Source organism: Artibeus jamaicensis, unplaced genomic scaffold, assembly GCF_021234435.1.
Source record: "Artibeus jamaicensis isolate MK-2021 breed Jamaican fruit bat unplaced genomic scaffold, CSHL_Jam_final contig_402, whole genome shotgun sequence".
Taxonomy (NCBI): Eukaryota; Metazoa; Chordata; class Mammalia; order Chiroptera; family Phyllostomidae; genus Artibeus; species Artibeus jamaicensis.
Window position 1 is genome coordinate 11,960,329 of NW_026521818.1, and position 19,018 is coordinate 11,979,346.

Consider the following 19,018-nt stretch of genomic DNA (forward strand, 5'->3'; position numbering starts at 1 on the left):
TTCTCCATAGAGCCCCCAAGTCCTTCCCTGAGGACCCCCTCAGACCATGCCTGTCTTAGGTCGTCCCTCCCTTGAGGCATCTTACCTGTCATTGGCTAACCAGTCATGCACTCGGGGCCAGACAGGGTGAAGTAAAGTGGACAGAGGCAGTGCTCCTGCCAAGGAGATATGCTTTGTTTCCTTAGTGGCTTATGGTCCCAAGGTTTCTCACTCAGCCTTAGCCATGGGGGATTACAGCTTCTGAAATCAGGCAGGATGGTTCCTAACAATTACATATTTATCCAAACCCATAAAATGTACAACAGCAAGAGTGAACCCTAATGTAAACTATAGTCTTAGGGTAATAACAATGTGTCAATTCAGATGTTTCAACTGCAAGAAATGTGCCTTTCTGGTAGAAGATACTGATAATGCAGGAAGCTATGTATGGGTTGGGGAAGGAGGTATATGGGAAATCTCTGTACCTTCCTCTTAATTTGCTGTATATCTAAACATAGAATAAAACCTATTAACAATACCAGAAGCCCTGTGAAATTTGAATTTCAGACAAACAACAAATAATTTATTAGTATAAGTATGTCCCATGTAATATTTGGAGTGATAAAAATTATTCTGAAATATAATTTGGACTGGTCTTTCTGTCTCTGACATCCCTATGCAGAGTAAGTGTAGGGTATTTTTGATTAACACATTGTCAAATGGCAGGGCAGTGGGACCTGTGAGCTCTATTGGCAGGGGCCAGGGGCACTTAATGTCCTGAAATCATGGGACGGTCTGATGCAGTGAAGAACTGTCTCTTCCAAAATGCCAAAAGCACCACTTGTGAAAACTGGCAGACTTGTGGGGAGGAAATACACTTTTTCTCTACCCTCTTATTTTTAGTAAGTAAAGGCCTGCAAATTAAATTGACAAAAGAAAAATTGTTTACTTGTGTGCATAAGGGAACTAACAAAGGAAGTGGGTAGCTCATTAATCAGTTGAAGTTAGAGGTTTATATATCTGACTTAGCAAAGGAAAAGGAGAGGGGAGAAAAGTTTTCCATGCGAAGAATGAATAATATTTTAAGAGAGACAGATGGGTTTTAGGAGAATGAAGAAGGGATAAAAAGTTTATGATAATGTTTGTACTGGTGGTCTTTCTTCTTCAAGGCTATAAAACTCCCCAGGAAGCGGGGGATTTATGATAGGTTTACTTTTGTCTTCCTTTCTGGGCATAAGAGCTGCCAGAAGAGTGAATTTATGGAAATTTCTTGTCCCCAAAGTTTCTGCTTTTAATAAGGGAATCTCCAAGGCAACTACTTTCTGCATCTGGTAAATCTCAAATGTCTTCAGCTTAAAATAATATTCATACCAACTCTGGAGTTCCAAGTAGGTCCCCATAGATTCTTAATCATGAATCTGCTTTCTTCTTTAATGTCTTTTGTGTACAATTTTTGGAAAGAATGTTCTCAATTATAAGAAAAATTTGGTAATAATTTTTGTGTTTAGCCTTAGAGAGAGGATTGATACAGTAGAAGGAAAACAGAAACTGAAGTTTAAATTTTGACTGTGTCTAATAACTTCTGTTTCTATAGTATAGAATCTCATCATAGTGCTTAAAGTGTGCTTTTTAATCAATTCTACTTACCTTTTTGCAAAATAAAAACCCAACGGTCAATATATTCAAAGTTATTAAAACTAAGATATATGAACAACATCTCCACTTATTAATGACAATGAAAAATGAACCAGTGTGAGTCCTGGTCAGTGGCTCAGTCAGTTGGAACATCATTTCGTAAACCAAAAGGTCATGGGTTCAATTCCAGGTCCAAGCAAATGCCTAGGTTGCAGACCAAGCCCCGGTGGAGGTGCATGAGAGAAGCAAGCAACCAATTGATATTTCTGTCTTACATTGACGTTTCCCTCCATCTCTTTTCCCCTTTCTAAAATCAATAAGCATGTTCTCTGGTAAGGATTAAAAAATAAATTAAAAAATAAATCAGTGTAGTTTTTTTATCATTTTGTATAATAAAAAACATACAAAAGATATTCTTTAAGTTTAGAAGTTACTAATTAGGGGTACGCCTTTAAAACATGACTCAGTCACAGTTTGAATGAAAAATATTCATTCAGACTAGTTTTGCCACTATGATGATTTCCAGAGGGAAGGGGATGCAGGGCAGGTAGAGAAAGATAAAGGGGGCATAGATGGTGGTGGAAGGAGACTTGACTTCGGGTTGTAAACACACAATACAATATACAGATGATGTATTGTAGAATTGTATATCTGAAACCTTGTATAATTCTCTTAACCAATCTAACCCCAATACATTTAATAAAAAATATAAATTCAAATAAGAAAAAAACAACCAGTTGCTTTGCTTTTCTAAGGTTTTAGGGTTTGTTTGTTTGTTTGTTTGTTTGTTTGTTTTTTCTCCTTTTGCCTTTACAAGGATCCAAGGCCTAAGAATAAAGGTTACATTTCTCCACATATCAACACTTTTCTTCTTCATCCTCTAGAATCATATTTTGGATCTGAAGTGTTTTACTTTAAACCTCTTTGAGAAATAGAGAGATGATAAACGCGGCCCAATTCAAAATTCAGATGGAAAGAACAATAAATATTATTGTTGGGAGTGGTTGTTAGAAACACTCACCTAACTTGTTTGAGACAGAAACATCCAGGCTCTTGGCTGCTGTGCATCTACTCTGGAGGCAATGAATGATACAGGAGCAGTCCAGGAACAGCTAGTACTACAAGAACACTATAGTCCTCCCAAACTCAGTGGAATTCAAAAACAAAGCTATCTTAATCAGATCTATTTTCATAACATATTTTCATATGCTCATGTTTGGGTTTTTGAAATTCTGTCTGCTATTCAAGTATGCTATTTTTTTCTCAAAATTTAGTCCTCAGTTTTTAAGCCTTACTTTAGTTTAAATGAAATCTGCTCATATCAGAAATGTCTCAAGGGAATATTTTTTTGGTTTTATTGTCCTTTTCCCAGTGAATTACTGTAGCAAACAGTTACATAATTTCCAGTCCCCTTTTTCTTGCCCTCATTTCTCTAAGACTTTGTAAGGGCAGTTATCCATTTCCCTAGCCTTGATGCTAGGGGTTTGCGATGTGACCCACTTTTGGTCAGTGAAATATAATAGGGAGTTGCTTGGTAGCATCTTAGGAAGACTTTCCTCCTTGGTTAAAAAAAAAAAGTAGAAAGCAAGGAGATTTAACTTTCCTTCCTTCTCCTTCCTGTGTGTTTTCTGGTGAGGATAATGTGGGGGCTTCTGTGTGTGTGCCTATGTGTGCCCATCAGGAGAAAGTCCACATTTTGTTGCTGCACCATCCTGAGACCATCTTTGTCGTATGACACAATTACATGTCTCCATGATTTAAGCCACTGTTGGTTGGACAGTCTATATATAAAGAGAGCCTAAAAATCTTATATAAATACTATTTATGCATTAAAATATTTTGTTTATACATCATGTTTGCATTTGTTGATTTGGAAATATGCTGTTATGCTCCATTTGTTTCTTCCCCAGAATGACTAGGAAGTAGAACAGGTTCTATGGAATTCTGGAGAAATCTAATATTTCAATGAAAAAGGAAGAGAAGAACATATAGACAATTGCAACCACCCAGTAAGGAAACATCATTAAGGGAACCCATAATCAGGAATTGCCGTGCTAATACAAATGTAACTTTCAATGTCAATACTTTTCTAATTTTATCCCATCTGCTACACTAGCTCCTTTTTTAAAAAACAATTTTATTGAAACGTAATTCTCATACTATAAAACTTACACTGTTTTTTTGAAAAGGATGTGTGACCTACTTTGCAGAAAGGATAGACTATCAAGTTTACCCTTTCCTATTCCACCTACACCTATTTCCAAGTTTATACTCTCCACCCTTGAGTCTTTATTCCTTGGTCTCGACTCCACCAATACTCTTTAATGTCTTTCCACTTGTGTAAGGAGCTCCCTACCTCTTAGATAGGCCTTTCCAAAGGAGGAATAAGCAGTAGGTTGTGACACAAATGGGATTAGTGAAGCACTGCGGTCAGACAGCAAGAGGTCTGGGCAGGGCAAAACTGCTGATGAGGCCGGAAAAGCAGGGCTTGGCAAGTTTAGGAGACAAGAAGCTTTAAAACCTCGTTTGAAGGTAGCAATCAAGGTCAGAGAAACAAACTAATTAGACTTCTCAGGCCGATGGTCTAGAGTCAGTGGTAGAAAGAACTCGTTCTTTGACTGATTTGGCTCGGGAAACACAGTCCTTCTTAACTATTGTGACCCAGGTTTTCTCTTGTCAGCCCCTCTCCCTGTCAGACCATTCTAGCTATCAGGAGAATTTTAAAACGTCTTAATCCTTAAACAAACAAACAAACAAAAAGATTTTTAAAAGAAGTCTGAAAGCCCTGGCTGGGTAGCTCAGTTGGTTAGAGCATCCTCCCAGTATGTCAAGGTTGTGGGTTCAATCCTGGGTCAGGGTTCAAAAAAGAATCAGCTAATGAATATATAAGTAAATGAAACGGCAAACCAATGTTTCTCTCTTTTCTCTCTCCCTTCCTCTCTCTCACTCTAAAATCAATAAGCAAAAGTGAAAAACAAAGAATTGTGGAAGGAAAGAAAGAAGGAAGGTAAGAAAAAGGAAGATGTCTGTTTTTATTTATTTAAAGGCTCTCAGTATCTAAGTCAGATTCAAGGCTTGTATGGAGAACTGAATCCCTCACAGTGGGAAAATTCTTCAGAGCCTTGTCATTTTCTTCCCCATTTTTTTCTTTTCAGGACCTGGCTGGAGAGCAAGGTAAGGAATAAGTACAAAAGCAAGGACATTGCCCTCAAATGCTTTCTTATGTCCTTTTCATACATTCCTGAAAGTCAGCAATGACCTCATATCCTTAATCTAAAACTCTCTTCTTGGACTTGAATTCTTTTTACCTTCTGAGTAAAATAGTTTCTTTTTCTCAAGAAACATACTTTTTGAAGTTCCTCTATGGTTCTCCTTTTAATCAGCAGTCTGTCTCCATTTCCACTTTCTGTGAGAAAATTTGAAAGTTTTATCCCCCTCTTTTACAGGATAAAAACTTTCTGAAAAGAATATTGAGCAAATAAACATACCATGTTAGACACCAAATGTCATCATGTATAATAGAAAGTTAGAAACATGTAAAAATATTATCCTATACATTTTTTATTTTACTTTTGAAAAACACAGAGGATAAGATTTATTTTTCTCAGAAATATATACAACAAAAGTGACTTTCACATATGCAACAAAAAAGGCGGTTTGTTTTTTTTTAAACTACCTCTAGTTCTGATGAGTCACAAAGCAGAATGCCTTGTTTATTGAAAATCCATTACTGGTTCAGATAGATAAGCTTTAATAAAAGTGCTGTTTACAATCTGGAGTTTTCTCTATGGATGCTTTTGATGCAGGAACTATAATCAAAAGCTTCTGAACCACGAGACTGTAGCAGTATTCTTCCAGAACACAGGGAAAGGTATTGTGCCTATTTGAATTTCTAGCAGTTTCAGCTACAGAAATAAGGGGTTTTAGAAGGCTGCTTATTGAGTGTCCTTCGTTAAAAGCTACTCCTTTTCTTTAATCTGCTATGCAGAAAATAAAAATTAGTAGGTGAAACCAAATTCATCTATTCCTCTTCATTCTTCTATTTGTACAGGCCCTTGTTAGATGTTTTTCTGGGAAATTAATTTTCTACATGGTATCTCTACTTGGTATCTCTACTAGAGGAGGAGGGCAAGGAGGAGAAAAAGAAGGAGGGAATACAAAACAAAATAAAAGTAGGCGGGGAATATTTGGACTCACGGTTGGGTATGATGTGCATTACACAGAACTCAACCATGAGTTCAAGTGAGGTTGTCATGGTGACCTCCTACTCCCTATCAAAAATAAACTTAGCTTTATTCGACTCTCTTCATTCTTAACTAAAACACTCAGGCATCATCTATGTTTAGAGATGATGGTCCTTTCTTTTAAAAATGCAAAAGTTCCCTACTAGCAGAAAAATCCCAGAGAAGAATTCTGATATTTGGGATTCATCCTTGAGTCAATTTCTGTGGCCAGGGAACCTGAAGTGAGGCAGTGTGATCTAGCAGTCAAGGGCATGTACTCCGGTGGGATTTCGTAGATTTATGTAACCTCAAAGTAGATTAACCAAGCTGGTAATTCCATTCACAAGGGAACTGCCACTGTCATTCTGAAAATTCAGGGTAGAGCCCTGGAGCCTAAAAACAAACTCGTGAGGGGCAGCCCAGGTTCTAGCTGTCCATATCTCTTTTCATCTACTATTCTCTAGCAGGCATTTCCATTTTTCTAAGCAAAGAGAAAAATAAGGATATATTCTCAATCCACTTACTTCTAAATTTGGGATTATTGTGAGAATTCTTATGAATTGTTTTTAACTTCTGAGAATTGCTCCTGGGAGATGCAGGTAGAGCCACACTAAGCCTCAGCAGAAACCTCCACTTGTGCAGCTGGCCATTCCTTTCTCTGGTTTACCTTACAAGGTTGTGTGTCTTTCCTAATGGGGTTGTTGCTGATAAAATGGTGCTGTTTTTGAATATATATGTTTTGTTGTTTAGTTATACATTGGTGAACAAAATGTGTGACCCATTTAATTCTCCTCTTTTTAAGCAGAAGTAGCCTTGGTTTACATTGCATGCTTAAAGGGGCCATTCAAGTAGCTCTTACATAGACATAGATCACCCAAAGGGCACTTGCAATGGTGTTTTAGGCAAAAAAGAGTCCAGCAGTTTCTTTTGCTAGAAAATTTATGTTGTGTCTCATCAATTCATGAGAGAGGATAAGCACAGTTCCTAATAATCTTTGTTTATAATCTAATTGGGTAAAAAGTTTCCCCTGCACACTCATTTTATTGTATTTGTTTTTAGAATATGTCAGCCTTTTAAAATTATTCCCCATGCTTGAGAAACATTTCCAAAATTTCTGTAAATTAATTTACCTTCCTTATCTGTTCTTACCTTTTTGCTAGAGCAGCAATTTTCAACCGGCATGCCTGGCAAGTTTTTAAAACTTGCAATACCTGACTATTTAGTCAGGGCCACTGACCTCTTTTCCATTAGATTGTCAAATTAAAAAAAAATGACAACAGCCAACACAACAATAGCCTTCCAGTGCAGATGAATCAACATTATACCTTTTTTTTTTTTGTCAAATCAACAAAGAAAAATTTTTTTGGTGTGCCAAAGAATTTTAGTCCTTAGTTTACGTGTCAGGAAATGGAAAAGGTTGAAAATCGCTGAGTTAGAGGGAAGTGGAAGGCTCTGATGATTTCCAAAACCACGCTTCCCTTCCCACTTTTTTTAAAAATATTTTATTTATTTATTTTCAGAGAGAGGGGAAGGAAAGGAGAAAGAGAGAGAGAGAAACATCAGTGTGTGGTTGCCTCTCATGTGTCCCCCACTGGGAACTGGCCTACAACCCAGGCATGTGCCCTGACTGGGAATCGAACCGTGATCGCATGGTTCGCAGGCCCGCGCTCAATCTGCTGAGCTACACCAGCCAGGGCCCTTCCCACTTTTTAAGACCATATTTTTAAAAAAATTTTAGGTTCACAGTAAAATTAGGAGGCAGGAACACAGGTTTCCCAAATACCCCTGCCTTGACACAGGCACAGCCTCCCCATTGTCAACATCCCTCACCACAGCGATACATTTGTTACAATGGATGAACCTTTTGGGTTGGCCAAAAAGTTTGTTTAGTTTTTTCCACAAAACGAAAGACACATTTTTTCATTTTTATCAATAACATTATTGATTTGGGTATTTTGAGTATGTTGGCTACCTCCCACTATTGGTTTCCAGTGGGTAGAGGCCAGGGTTGCTGCTAAACATCTTCCAATGCATAAGACAGCCCCACAGCAAAGAATTATTTGTCCAAAATGTCATTAGTACCAAGCAACTTTGCAAACCACTTTTGATACGTACAATCAGTCACAGCATCTGCTCCATACACTGCACAAATCTTTTTATCTTTTTGCATTTCTGTTGCATTTTTATCTTGAAATAATAAAGCATAATAACATAAAAATGTTGCATATTTTCTTCCATCTTCAATATTAAAATGGCTGCACAAAAATTCACCCATTTTGATAATTTTTTTAAAAATGCATGCTGATATGACAGCTGTCACAATACAAACTAAAAAAAGAAATTATTTCACATGAAGTTAAAGACAACTAAGCACTACCAGAGCCATCATATAGAAAAAACACAATGGGCTTTTTGGCTACACAATATCTTAACACATCTCAATCACCCAAAATCTATAGTTTATATTAGGGTTTAATCTTGGAATTGCACATTGTATAGGCTCAGACAAATGTATAATGACGTGTACCCATCGATAGTATCATACAGAGTATTTTCATTGCTCTCTTAAAAAGGCTCTGCATTCCACCGATTTATCTGCAACCCCCAATCCTGACAGTCACTGATCTTTTTACTGTCTCCATAGTTGGTTTTTTCTGCATGTCATATAGGTAAAATCATATGGTGTGTAGCCTTTTTAGATTGGTTTCTTTCACTTAGGAATATTTAAGTGAGTATTTGTTGCAATGGACTTATTTATTTAAGTCCTCCATGACTCATCATGGCCTAATAGCTCATTTCTTTTTAACACTGAATAATATTCCATTGTCTGGTGTATCAGTTTATTTACCCATTCACCTATTGAAGGACATCTTGGTTGTTTCCAAGTTTTGGCAGTTATAATAAAGCTGTTGTGAATATCTGTGTGCAGGTGTTTGTGTGGATATAAGTTTTAAACTCCTAGGTAAATATTAAGGAACATAGTTGCTAGATCATATAACAAAAGCAAATTTAGTTTTGTAAGAAACTGCTTGTCTTCAAATGCAACTGTACTATTTTGCATTTTCACCAGCAATAAATGAGATTTCCTGTTGTTCCACATCCTTGTAAGCATTTAGTGTCATTTGGTATTAACAATGTTCCAGATTTCGGCCATCCTGATAATTTGGGACAGTATCTCTTGTTTTAATTTGCATTTTCCTGAATAACATATGATGTGGAGCATCTTCTCATATGCTTATTTGCTATCTGTATATCTTCTTTGATAAGGTTTCTATCAAAGTCTTTGGCCCATTTCCTAACCAGTTATTTGTTTTCATATCGTTTTAAGAGTTATTTGTATGTTTTGTATAACAGTCCTTCATCAGATGTGTCTTTGGCAAATATGTATGCCCAGCCTGTGGTCTGTCTTCCCATTCCCCTGATATAGTCTTTCACAGAGCAGAAGTTTTTTATTTAAATGAATTCCAGCTTATCCACTGTTTCTTTCATGAATCATGTCTTTAGTGTTATATTTAAGAAGTCATCTTTAAACCTAAGGTCGCCTAGTTTCTCCTGTTATCCTTTAGGAGTTTTATAGTTTTGTGTTTTATTATTTAGGTCTATGATCCATTCTGAGTTAGTTTTGTGAGGGGTGTAAAGTCTGTTTCTAGATTATTTTTCTGACATGTGGATGCCCAGTTTTTTTAGCACCATTTGTTGAAAAGACTATCTTTGCTCCACTGTCAAATTGCCTTTGCTCCCTTGTCAAATATCTGTTGCCTATATTTATGTGAGTCTATTTCCAGACTCTGCATTCTGTTCCATTGACCCATTTGCCTATTCTTTCACCAATACCATACTGTCTTGAAAACTGTAGTTTTATAGTAAGTCTTCAAATTGGGTAGTGTCAGTCTTCAGACTTTATTCTTCTTCAATATTGTGTTCGCTATTTTGGGTGTTTTGCTTTCTTCATAAAGCTTGACAATCATTTTGTTAATATCAGCAAAATAACTCTGGGATTTTGGTTGCGATCATCTCTTTTCTTCATTTCTGTCCAAGTGTCCCTTGTGCACAAGTTGCACCTGACTAAATAAAACTCTCTGCTGTTGTCTTCCACATGGCCTCTTTTTTCCATTTCAAAATTACTTTTTTTTAAAAAATGAAAGTTCTCACATGTTTATTACTAAACCAGCCTAATAGTGCAGAAGCATAGAAACAAACACCACTTTCCCAATAAAACAAGTTCAACTGTCCAGACAGTAGTGAAATTTTCAGAGTGATATGGTAAGATGCAGGTGACCTTGAAGTGGTATAAATATGTGTGCCATCCCATTTGTAAGATTCCTTATGGACATAGTTTGTTTCTTCTCCAATGTCTCCCTTTGGAGTTGAACCTTATTTTATTACCAGACACCATCTGAATCCACTGAGGAATGGGAAGATTCTGCTTTTGTTTCTTGGCCAGTAGTTACATTTCTTTTTCTTAACTGATTTTAATAACTTGACTTAAAAATACAACACTTGATGTAATTGTTATGCAAAATACATAGATGAATACTGTCTTCTTTTTAAAATATGAAATAAGTAAGTACAATGTGAAAATAGGCAAGTGTCCATTAAATAAATAAAAATGTTTTAAAAAAGAAAGTTTTGCTTTCTACACGTTAATTTTTTTAAAAGATTTTATTTTTATTTATTTTTAGAGAGAGGACAAATGAGGGAGAAAGAGAGAGAGAGAAACATCATTGTGTGAGAAATACATCCGTTAGTTGCCTCTCACATGCCCCCAACTGGGGACCTGGCCCATAAGCCAGGCATGTGCCCTGACCGTGAATCAAAGCACAGACCTTTTTTTTTGATTTGCAGGCCGGTACTCAATCCACTGAGCCACACCATCCAGGGCTCTATAACATGTGAAGAAGGGAAAAGATTTAAACAATATTCAAGTTTATTAAACACATTTTTAGAGTATTATAAAAATGTTTAACTTTCATCAGCTTCAAAGTTTATGTTGCTCTTAAATTTTGCATATAACTGACATTTTAAATCTGCTAACACCAGCTAAATTATTTGCACTCCAATTTAAAAGCATCAATTTATTTTTGCATTTTTTTCTTTGCTTATTCTATCCTTTCTTATGTTTCTTCTTGAGAATGGCTAATGAAAGCATTGCCAATTTAATAAGGTATCATTAGAGAGTTGTCATCTGAAAACATGATATCCTTAGAAGCATCTTATAAACTTTGGAGTTATTTCTTTTTTACATCTATTTCTTCCTTCATCTCTGAGATTCTACTTGTTTTCTCTGCAAATCTGCTTATCACTTGTTGATCTTCCAAAGTAACATCGACATCTTCTGCAGATGCCTTCATGGTGGCTCTTATCTTCATGCCAGTAGTTATTCGATTCTGAAAATTTGAAAGAAACAGAGTCAACTGCACACACCACAATGATGGAGAAAAGGAGAAAGAGCGAAATTACATCTCTTGACTTCTGCTTCATCCTAATGAAAATTCCAATAGGCACAAGAAGAGCCTCATCTTGATAAAAGACATAACTGTTTGGTGTGACTTATAGATCAAAATTTTTCTTAGAAGTATTTGCCTTTAACCAAGTGAATATTTCCCTAATTGGCTGAGTCTCAGGGAGTTTTTTGGTTGGAGATGTTTACTTTACCTATTTTTTTAAAAGGCTGGCCTTTATAGTTTCAGAGTGGGAATAAGGTAAGAAGGTGAGCTTTCCTTCATTGTGAAGGAAAAAACTGTTTTAAAAGATAGTTGTTGTTGTTGCTTTCTACCAGAGGATCACTAAAGATGAATTTAAAGAAGTTGACTCACCTTTCCTGTCTCTTCTTACCTTGCCAGCACCTTACCCAACCAGGCTAAGGTGATGGTTGTATTCACCTTGGGTTTCAGGAGATTTTGGAGAACACATAGAGGGCCTATGCAGCCTAAGAGATCTGAGTTCAAATTCTTGGGTGATGATTTGACACGAATCTAATATGACCTTGGGCAAGTTATTTAATCTCTTTGAGTCTAGGTTTCTTTATTTAGAACACAGAGATATTATCCTTATTGTGTTTTGAGACTTAAATAAGATAAAGAACATGGCTATTCCATTATACAGTGGGTGTTTAATAAACAGTAGCTTTTATCAATAACTGCCCTTTACATGCAAACACCTTAAGGGTGGAGAAAGTTCCAGCTGAGTGAGTGTGAGCCAAGAGTATTTAATGGCAATCTCCAAATTTTAGAGATACTGGAATTAATTTTTCCATAGTAACATTATAAATGATGGCTAGGGTCCTGTATCATTGCTCAAACATATATATAACCGATAATATTCCTGATTAATATTGCTATACCAAGGTTGCTGTTGGCAGTACAGGCAGGGTCCTGGGGCAGTCAATGTCTTAGTTGCACAGGGTCCCTCATATTATTTTTATGAGATAATGAGTTTGGAATGTTTGCAAGAAATTCAGCAACAGAGCCCCCACCCCAATTCAACCTTAGTTACAGGATTAGGGACTCCCTTTACTGCTAACCTCCCTCATTTATTGGGTGCTGGCAATGAGGACCGAAGCTTCTATTGGTGGCTGCAGTGGCAGGGTCCTGGGAAGAAATGGATTTACACAGATGAGTTTAGGATGAGGGTGGCTGGGAGGAGGGTAATACAAGGAAAGTGGAGAATGAGAAAGAGGCATGATTACTTCTCAATCTGAGTTGGCTTCCTATACACTTCTTTTCTGCCACAACGATCTCAGAATTTAGCCTGTTTCCTTTCTTTACACTGTCACCACCATTGAGTCTTTAATAAAAGTGTCCCTTCCCCTTTACAACTAGCACTGAAGAAAGCATAGTTTCTCTTTGGCCTGCCAGCCCCAGAAACTGCAGTACTTTGTTTTCTAAGAGATTTTGCTGCTAGGAATAATGCAAAATACACAGAATCTTACTTTTTGAAAAAGACTTCCTTTTTTACAGCCAGCCTTCCTCTTTTATTTCTTAATAACAGTTTTAGAAATAAAACTAAAGAAACTGAAAAAAAACTCTAAAAAAATACAAAAACACACAACCTTTGAGCATTCAAGGGAAATAATGATATTACAGTTGAGGGAATAATTAGATTCAAGAATTCCCTGGGATTGTGTATGTTTGTGTGTATGTGTGTGCTGTGTTGGGAGTTAGATTTGTAGCTCTGGGGAGAAGGTTACAGCGAGAGCATGCTGAAAAGCAGAGACCTGTGTAATTTACCTTATCCTCCATTTCTTTTCCTTACTATTGTCACAAGGTTAGAGTGACACTCAGGTTGAATAAGAAGTCAGGACTGGATTTAGAATTGGGTAGACCATTGTTAAGAAGAGGTGAGTGACATTACGAGGTGATTTATGAAGAGCAGCAGTTTAAAGCAAAAGGATTATCTATGGCTACCTCTCTGGGATAGTTCTTTCAAGGAAACTTTTAAATATATGTAAGTAAGGTTCTGTCTATCTTCATCTTTGCATTCAACTATTAGTGAGTTTCTACTCTGTGCTAAAATAAATACTGGGGAATCAGGGATACATACAATAGATATATTAAATATGCTTGTATAATAATTAATGTTAATGTTATGCTAACTAAGCTGCCATACAGTACAATAACAATTCTGCGTAGCAAAAACTATTCCATAGCTCACAGAGCAGTAGAGAATCCTTCCCAAAGGTCAAGAATCAGCAAACTTTTTCTTGAAAGGGCCAAAGAGTAAATACTTTTGGCTTTGCAGGCTATATGGTCTCTGTTGAAACTACTCAATTTTGCAATTGTAGTGTGAAAGCAGCCACGGATACTATGCTTGTTTGTGTTCCAATACAATTTTATTAATGAGCATGTGAGGTTCATATAGTTTTCATGTACCATTAATTATTCTTGCATTGATTTTTTCAACCATTTAAAAATGTAAACCCTGGTCAGTATGGCTCAGTTGATTGGAGCATTGTCCCATAGACCAAAAGATTGTGGGTTCAATTCCTGACCAAGGGCACACAGCTAGGTTGCAGGTTTGATCTCTGGTCAGGGTGTGTACAGAAGGCAACCAATTGATGTTCTTCTCTCACATCAATGTCTCTCTCTCCACCTCCCCCCCAAAAAAACAATGAAAAAATTTCTTTGGGTGAAGATAAAAAACATTTTTAATGTAAAAAAACATTCTTAGCTCAAAGGCTATATAAAACCAGACAGCAGTCCAGAGTTGCAGGGGAAGTAATAGATAATTACAAGCATTTAGTTGTTTTAGTGAAATAATTCATTCTCCTGTATATCAGAGATAGAGAGTTTAATGGGCAATTTAATGAGGTGGTAAAGTATTTCAGATAAAAGGTGTCATAATTAATGACAGAGACGTTAAGCAAAACAGGAATCAGGAGGACCTGTGGAAAGAGCTTTCACACCGTTCATCCTTCATCCATAGGGAAAGCCCTGTGGGAAGAGCTCAGTTTTTATAACAAAGCTTTATGGTCACAATGGCCCCTCTCTATCACTTCCCTTTTTCCTCTAATAAGAACTTCCTTCTTGCTCTTTTCTTCTTATGTCTGATACAGCATGGCTTTATGCACTGGATTGAAATCCTTTCTTTTCCCTGAATAAAATTTTTTGGCCAATGAAATATATAGTCTACTCTTTGTTGACAGTAGACAGAGGCAAAAGAATGTTCTTGTTTTTCATTAGCTTTTGTAACTCTATAGTTTTGGATATAGACTGGAATGGCCTTAAGAGCATTTGAGGCAGTCTTAAATGTCCCTGGAAAATGTGATTTGGACTGAAGCTTGACACTGTTTGGGAAACCTTAGAAAGAGGAAGTATATGTCAAAACGTTAGGTTTATTTAAAAATAAAATAATAAAATTCCTAACATCCATTGAATTCTGAAAAAAAAATCTACTATTCTCACTTCATAGACAAGAAAAGTAAAGCATGGGAGATTAAGTAATTTGAGTAGTTAAGCCAGGATTCTAACTCACGGAATATATCTCAAGGCTAAAGGAATTTAATAAAGGTTAACAGATGTACAGAGTTGTATGAATGAAAAAACCAAGCAAAATGATAATCAGGTTACATTTGCTAATTTTACAGATAAGGAAAGAGTCTTAAAATTAACAAGACTTTCCAAGGTTACACAGCAAAATTAGAAGTAGATCTCAGGTTTCCTAACTACTAGGTTGTGTACTTTCTCTCAGTTTGCTATACTGGATGCCCTTCAAAATAAAAAACTTGGTAGGTTGGAATGAGTAAACATGTTAAGCTTTAGAGCCAGAGACAAAATTTACAGAAGACATAGAAAAATCTTGATTTAGAGTCTACAATATAACACTTATATTTAAATAAAAATTTAATTAATAATTAAAATACAAATTAAACTGTAAATATGTTAGAACTCAATAGAATAGTGCTTTTAATCACAAATTAAGTTTTAAGTCCCTCATTTTTATAAAAGGACTGAAATAAATAATAGAATTCTTTTACATCTTTCAAATTTAAAAAATGGGCGCTGGCTAGTGTAGCTCAGTGGATTGAGTGTGGGTCTGAGAACCAAACAACTGCGGTTTGATCCCCGGTCAGGGTACATGTTTGGGTTGCAGGCCAATTCCCAGCAGGGGACATGTGAGAAGCAACCACACATTGACATTTCTCTCCCTCTCTCCCTCCCTTCCCCTCTAACGATAAATAAATAAATAAATTTTAAAAATTTACAAAATTATTTAAAAAGATGAGAGATGGCTCTTAAACTTGGTTTTTAAGTAAACTTTTCCTTCAAAACAAAGTGAATGTACATTGCAAAAAACTTAAGGAAAGCAAAATGAAGTAAAATTACTAGTGTTACAGAACAAAAGGGGCCAAGGATCATTATGTCCACCACCCTATAGGAAAGACGTCTCTCAATGCCAGAGATTTGTGAAAAGGAAAGAAAATGTTTATTTAATGCTATACAGACTTGAAGTAGTGACCTACGGTCTTCATTTAAAATATCGAAGTCCTTTAGGATACCCACAGATGCAAACAGTGCTTCCTTCTGCCCCTGCCCCTAATTCAGGGTACTGTAACTCAGGAAAAGAAGCACATAGCCTTGTTTCAGGCTACTGGCACCATCAGCTGTGTCGCTGTACAGGCAGGATCTCTAATTAATCCAAAGCCATGTGGCACCTTCTCATGGCCTCCTGGCAAGAGTTCTTTGTACCCATTTTCCAGGCAAAGTCTCTCCTGCTTCCCAGGCCACGTGGCCAAAGGGAGTACCCCAAAGCTGCGTGGTCCTATTCTACCACAGCTGCAGGGGTATGCACTTTGGCCAAAACTGCATGGTTCTTTCCTACACCAGAACTGCGGAGGAGGGGAGGGTTGCCACTCTGCCAAAGCCAAGTGGCAATTCTCTGCTAAAGTCACATGGTGATTCTCTCTACCCCCAGGTGCAGGGGTCCCCACTCTGTCCAAAAGTGTGTGGCTCTACTCACTGCCACAGCCACGTGGTCCTCTCTCTCTCTCACATGGCTTCGGGAGTCTCCACTCTGCCAGAAGCATGGCTTTCTCTCACGTGGCTGCCATGTCTGGGTTTAAATCCCCACACCAATCCTCCTCTGCAGCCCCATTTCTAACTCCTCCTACAATCAGCTACACTTGCCAGCACTCCCATATCCTCCCAGCTTTACTGGGCTGCCATAGTGGGTCTGGGCAGGCATGGTCCCATGTCATGGAGCCAATCATCTCCAAGCTCTCACGCAGGCACTGTAACTTGGGGACCTGCCCCAGTTACATCTTGGGTAGAAGTCACTCCCTTCTCCCTGGCTCAAAGCATGGCCACAGCTATTTAACATATCTATGAAACCAGTTAAAGGTTAGAGATATGTTAAATGACCATGCCAGAGGTTAGCTGCAAAGCTGCTGCTGTACAAAACAGCTCTGCATATTCCTGCTCCATTGGTCCCTTCCCCCAACTCACACCTGTAGGGTGAAGGGGTGAGGACATTTTATATGTCTTTCTAATATTTCCTGGACACCCTGAGTTCTGGACCCCATTCCAAATCCCTTTTTTGGGCCACCCTCTCTTGGCTGCACCCTGTTAGACCAGTACTCCTTCCAACCAGGTATTAATATGAAGGCTCCATTTTTTTTTTTTACTGCAACAAAAGTATATAAAATAGATTAATTTAAGAAATTACTATTTTTATTAGGTGGAGAGTTCCTGTTTACATTCATTCATTTAACATTTACTGAAATGAAATTTATAAATTGGAACTGGCACTGTGCTGAATACTAGGGGATACGGAGATGAGCAGGGCACAGTCTGCCCCTAACAGGGTCCGGGAGGATACATACAGAGTCCCGCACATATAATGCCCCCATTTTTACTACAAGATCTTTTAAAAATTATTTATTTATTTATCTTTAGAGGGAAAGGGAAAGAGAGAAGGAGAGAAATATCAATGTATGGTTGCCTCTCGTGTGTCCCCTGCTGGGAACTGGCCTGCAACCCAGGCATGTGCCCTGACTGGGAATCAAACCCCAATCTTTTGGTTCACAGTCCCACTCAATCCACTCAGCTACACCGGGCATTACAAGATCTTTTATTACTTTATTACAAGATCTTTTATTACTAAAAAAAAAATCATATGCATGCAATTTGTAACATAACAATATCACACTCAAGCACACCATATGGCATTTTAGGTAAAATTTTCAAATTGAAACTATAAATTATTACACGTATATTATTACCCTACCAACCACTCTAAAGCAAGCATTACTTCTGCAGAACCCTGTAAAAACAAATGTATATCAATAGTAATACAAAACGTGTCAAAAAACAAGGAGAGTTGGAATCTCAGTTGTAACTGTGACACTAACCGGAATTTTTAGGTTTTCCAAAACATTCAACACAGGGCTGAGGAGGCAGGATTATTATAGCACGACTTCAAAACGCATGTTTCTGAGAAACTTAGGCAAAAACATTTTAGAACTTGTCAAGTGTCTAAATCAGTAAGTTAGAAACGCAGGTACCCTTAACCCAGGATAGCGACAATTCCAGAGTCGCCTCTAAGTGGTGTACTCCAGAGCCGCCTACAGGAGCGGTGCTTCTTGGGATTTGTAGTCTCTCTTAGGACCCAGGACACCACAATTCCATTTCTAACGTACTTCATTCACCCTTTTACATTTTCTGGCGTAACATTCAGACAACCCTAACCTAAAGCGTGACTTAAAAACTGTCATCTCATGCTAGGATCATTACATCTCTACCAAGATCCTTAAGTTCAACAACCAAATGAACAAAGTGGATCTCAAGCCTCTAAAACACCCGTCTTTCCTCTGTAGTGGGAGGAACCCTAGGTGGATTGGAGCTCAGGATTGGCCAGCATCAAGAAGAGAAGTTTTCTTACCCACTTGCTGATTGGTAAACTGTACAGTAGTTAAAAAAAAAAAAAAAAAAGACTCTACCGCATTACTCCGTTTTCCTGCGGGAAATCTCGCGATATTTTGGGCGAAAGGACCTGGAGACAAGTAGTGAGCAGTCCAGGCCTGTTGGGGTGGCGGACACCACAGCCGGGAAGGGACAGCTTTGGCGTGGAGGGCAAGCGAGTGCTGCCCACGCTACTCGGCCTGAGTCAAGAGCAGGCACCCAGACCCCAGAAGTGTGTGGACAGCGGGGCCTTTCAGGCCGTTGAGCCGGCCCGGGTCGCGGTCTCTGAGTGGATCCCGAGCTTCACCTGGGCCTGCGCTGGTTGTGACAGGTGCTCCCACTAGCTCGGCACCCTGCCTCCCGGGGGCCCGCCCCCTTCAGGCCTAGCCAGCCCGGGCTCGGGATGAGCTCCGGGCCCCAGCTGAGCGGCCCGGGTTCCTGGCGCCCGCCGCTGTCAGGGTTGCGGCCCCTGAGCGGCCGCCGCCGCCCCTGAGGGAAGGAGGGAGGGAAGCCGCCACTGATCCTGAGCATGAGCGGTCCGCAGTGTCCGTTGCTGGACTAAGGCGCCGACATGAACCTGCACCAAGTGCTGACTGGGGCTGTGAACCCCGGCGACCACTGCTTCTCCGTGGGCAGCGTTGGAGACCAGCACTTCACGGTGAGTAAGGGAGGCTCCGCGTCGCCTGTGATGTGTCGGCGTCCCTGAGTCAGCCAGACTCGGCCCCGAATGACCGGCAGAGGCCGAGCACGCGCCGCCGCTCCTCTGGGAGTCCCCCAGGTCCT

The 19,018-nt window shown here is 38.5% G+C and overlaps 1 protein-coding gene and 1 pseudogene across 7 annotated transcripts in view; one reads left to right on the forward strand and one right to left on the reverse strand.

Moving 5' to 3' along the window:
* Positions 1-10,538: 10,538 nt before the first annotated feature.
* Positions 10,539-18,333, reverse strand: LOC119061101 (prefoldin subunit 4-like; annotated as a pseudogene).
* Positions 18,334-18,340: 7 nt separating this feature from the next.
* DMXL1 (Dmx like 1) overlaps positions 18,341-19,018 on the forward strand; it is a 168,612-nt gene continuing 167,934 nt past the window's right edge. For 4 of the 7 annotated variants that reach the window (XM_053665316.1, XM_053665321.1, XM_037161532.2 and 1 more), the window contains exon 1: positions 18,342-18,893. In XM_053665316.1, the coding sequence (XP_053521291.1) occupies positions 18,807-18,893 (87 nt within the window). In that variant the 5' untranslated portion in view covers positions 18,342-18,806. Of the gene's footprint in view, positions 18,894-19,018 lie in introns of all 7 variants that reach the window. The other 3 variants (XM_053665319.1, XM_053665318.1, XM_037161533.2) reach the window with 2 other exon arrangements.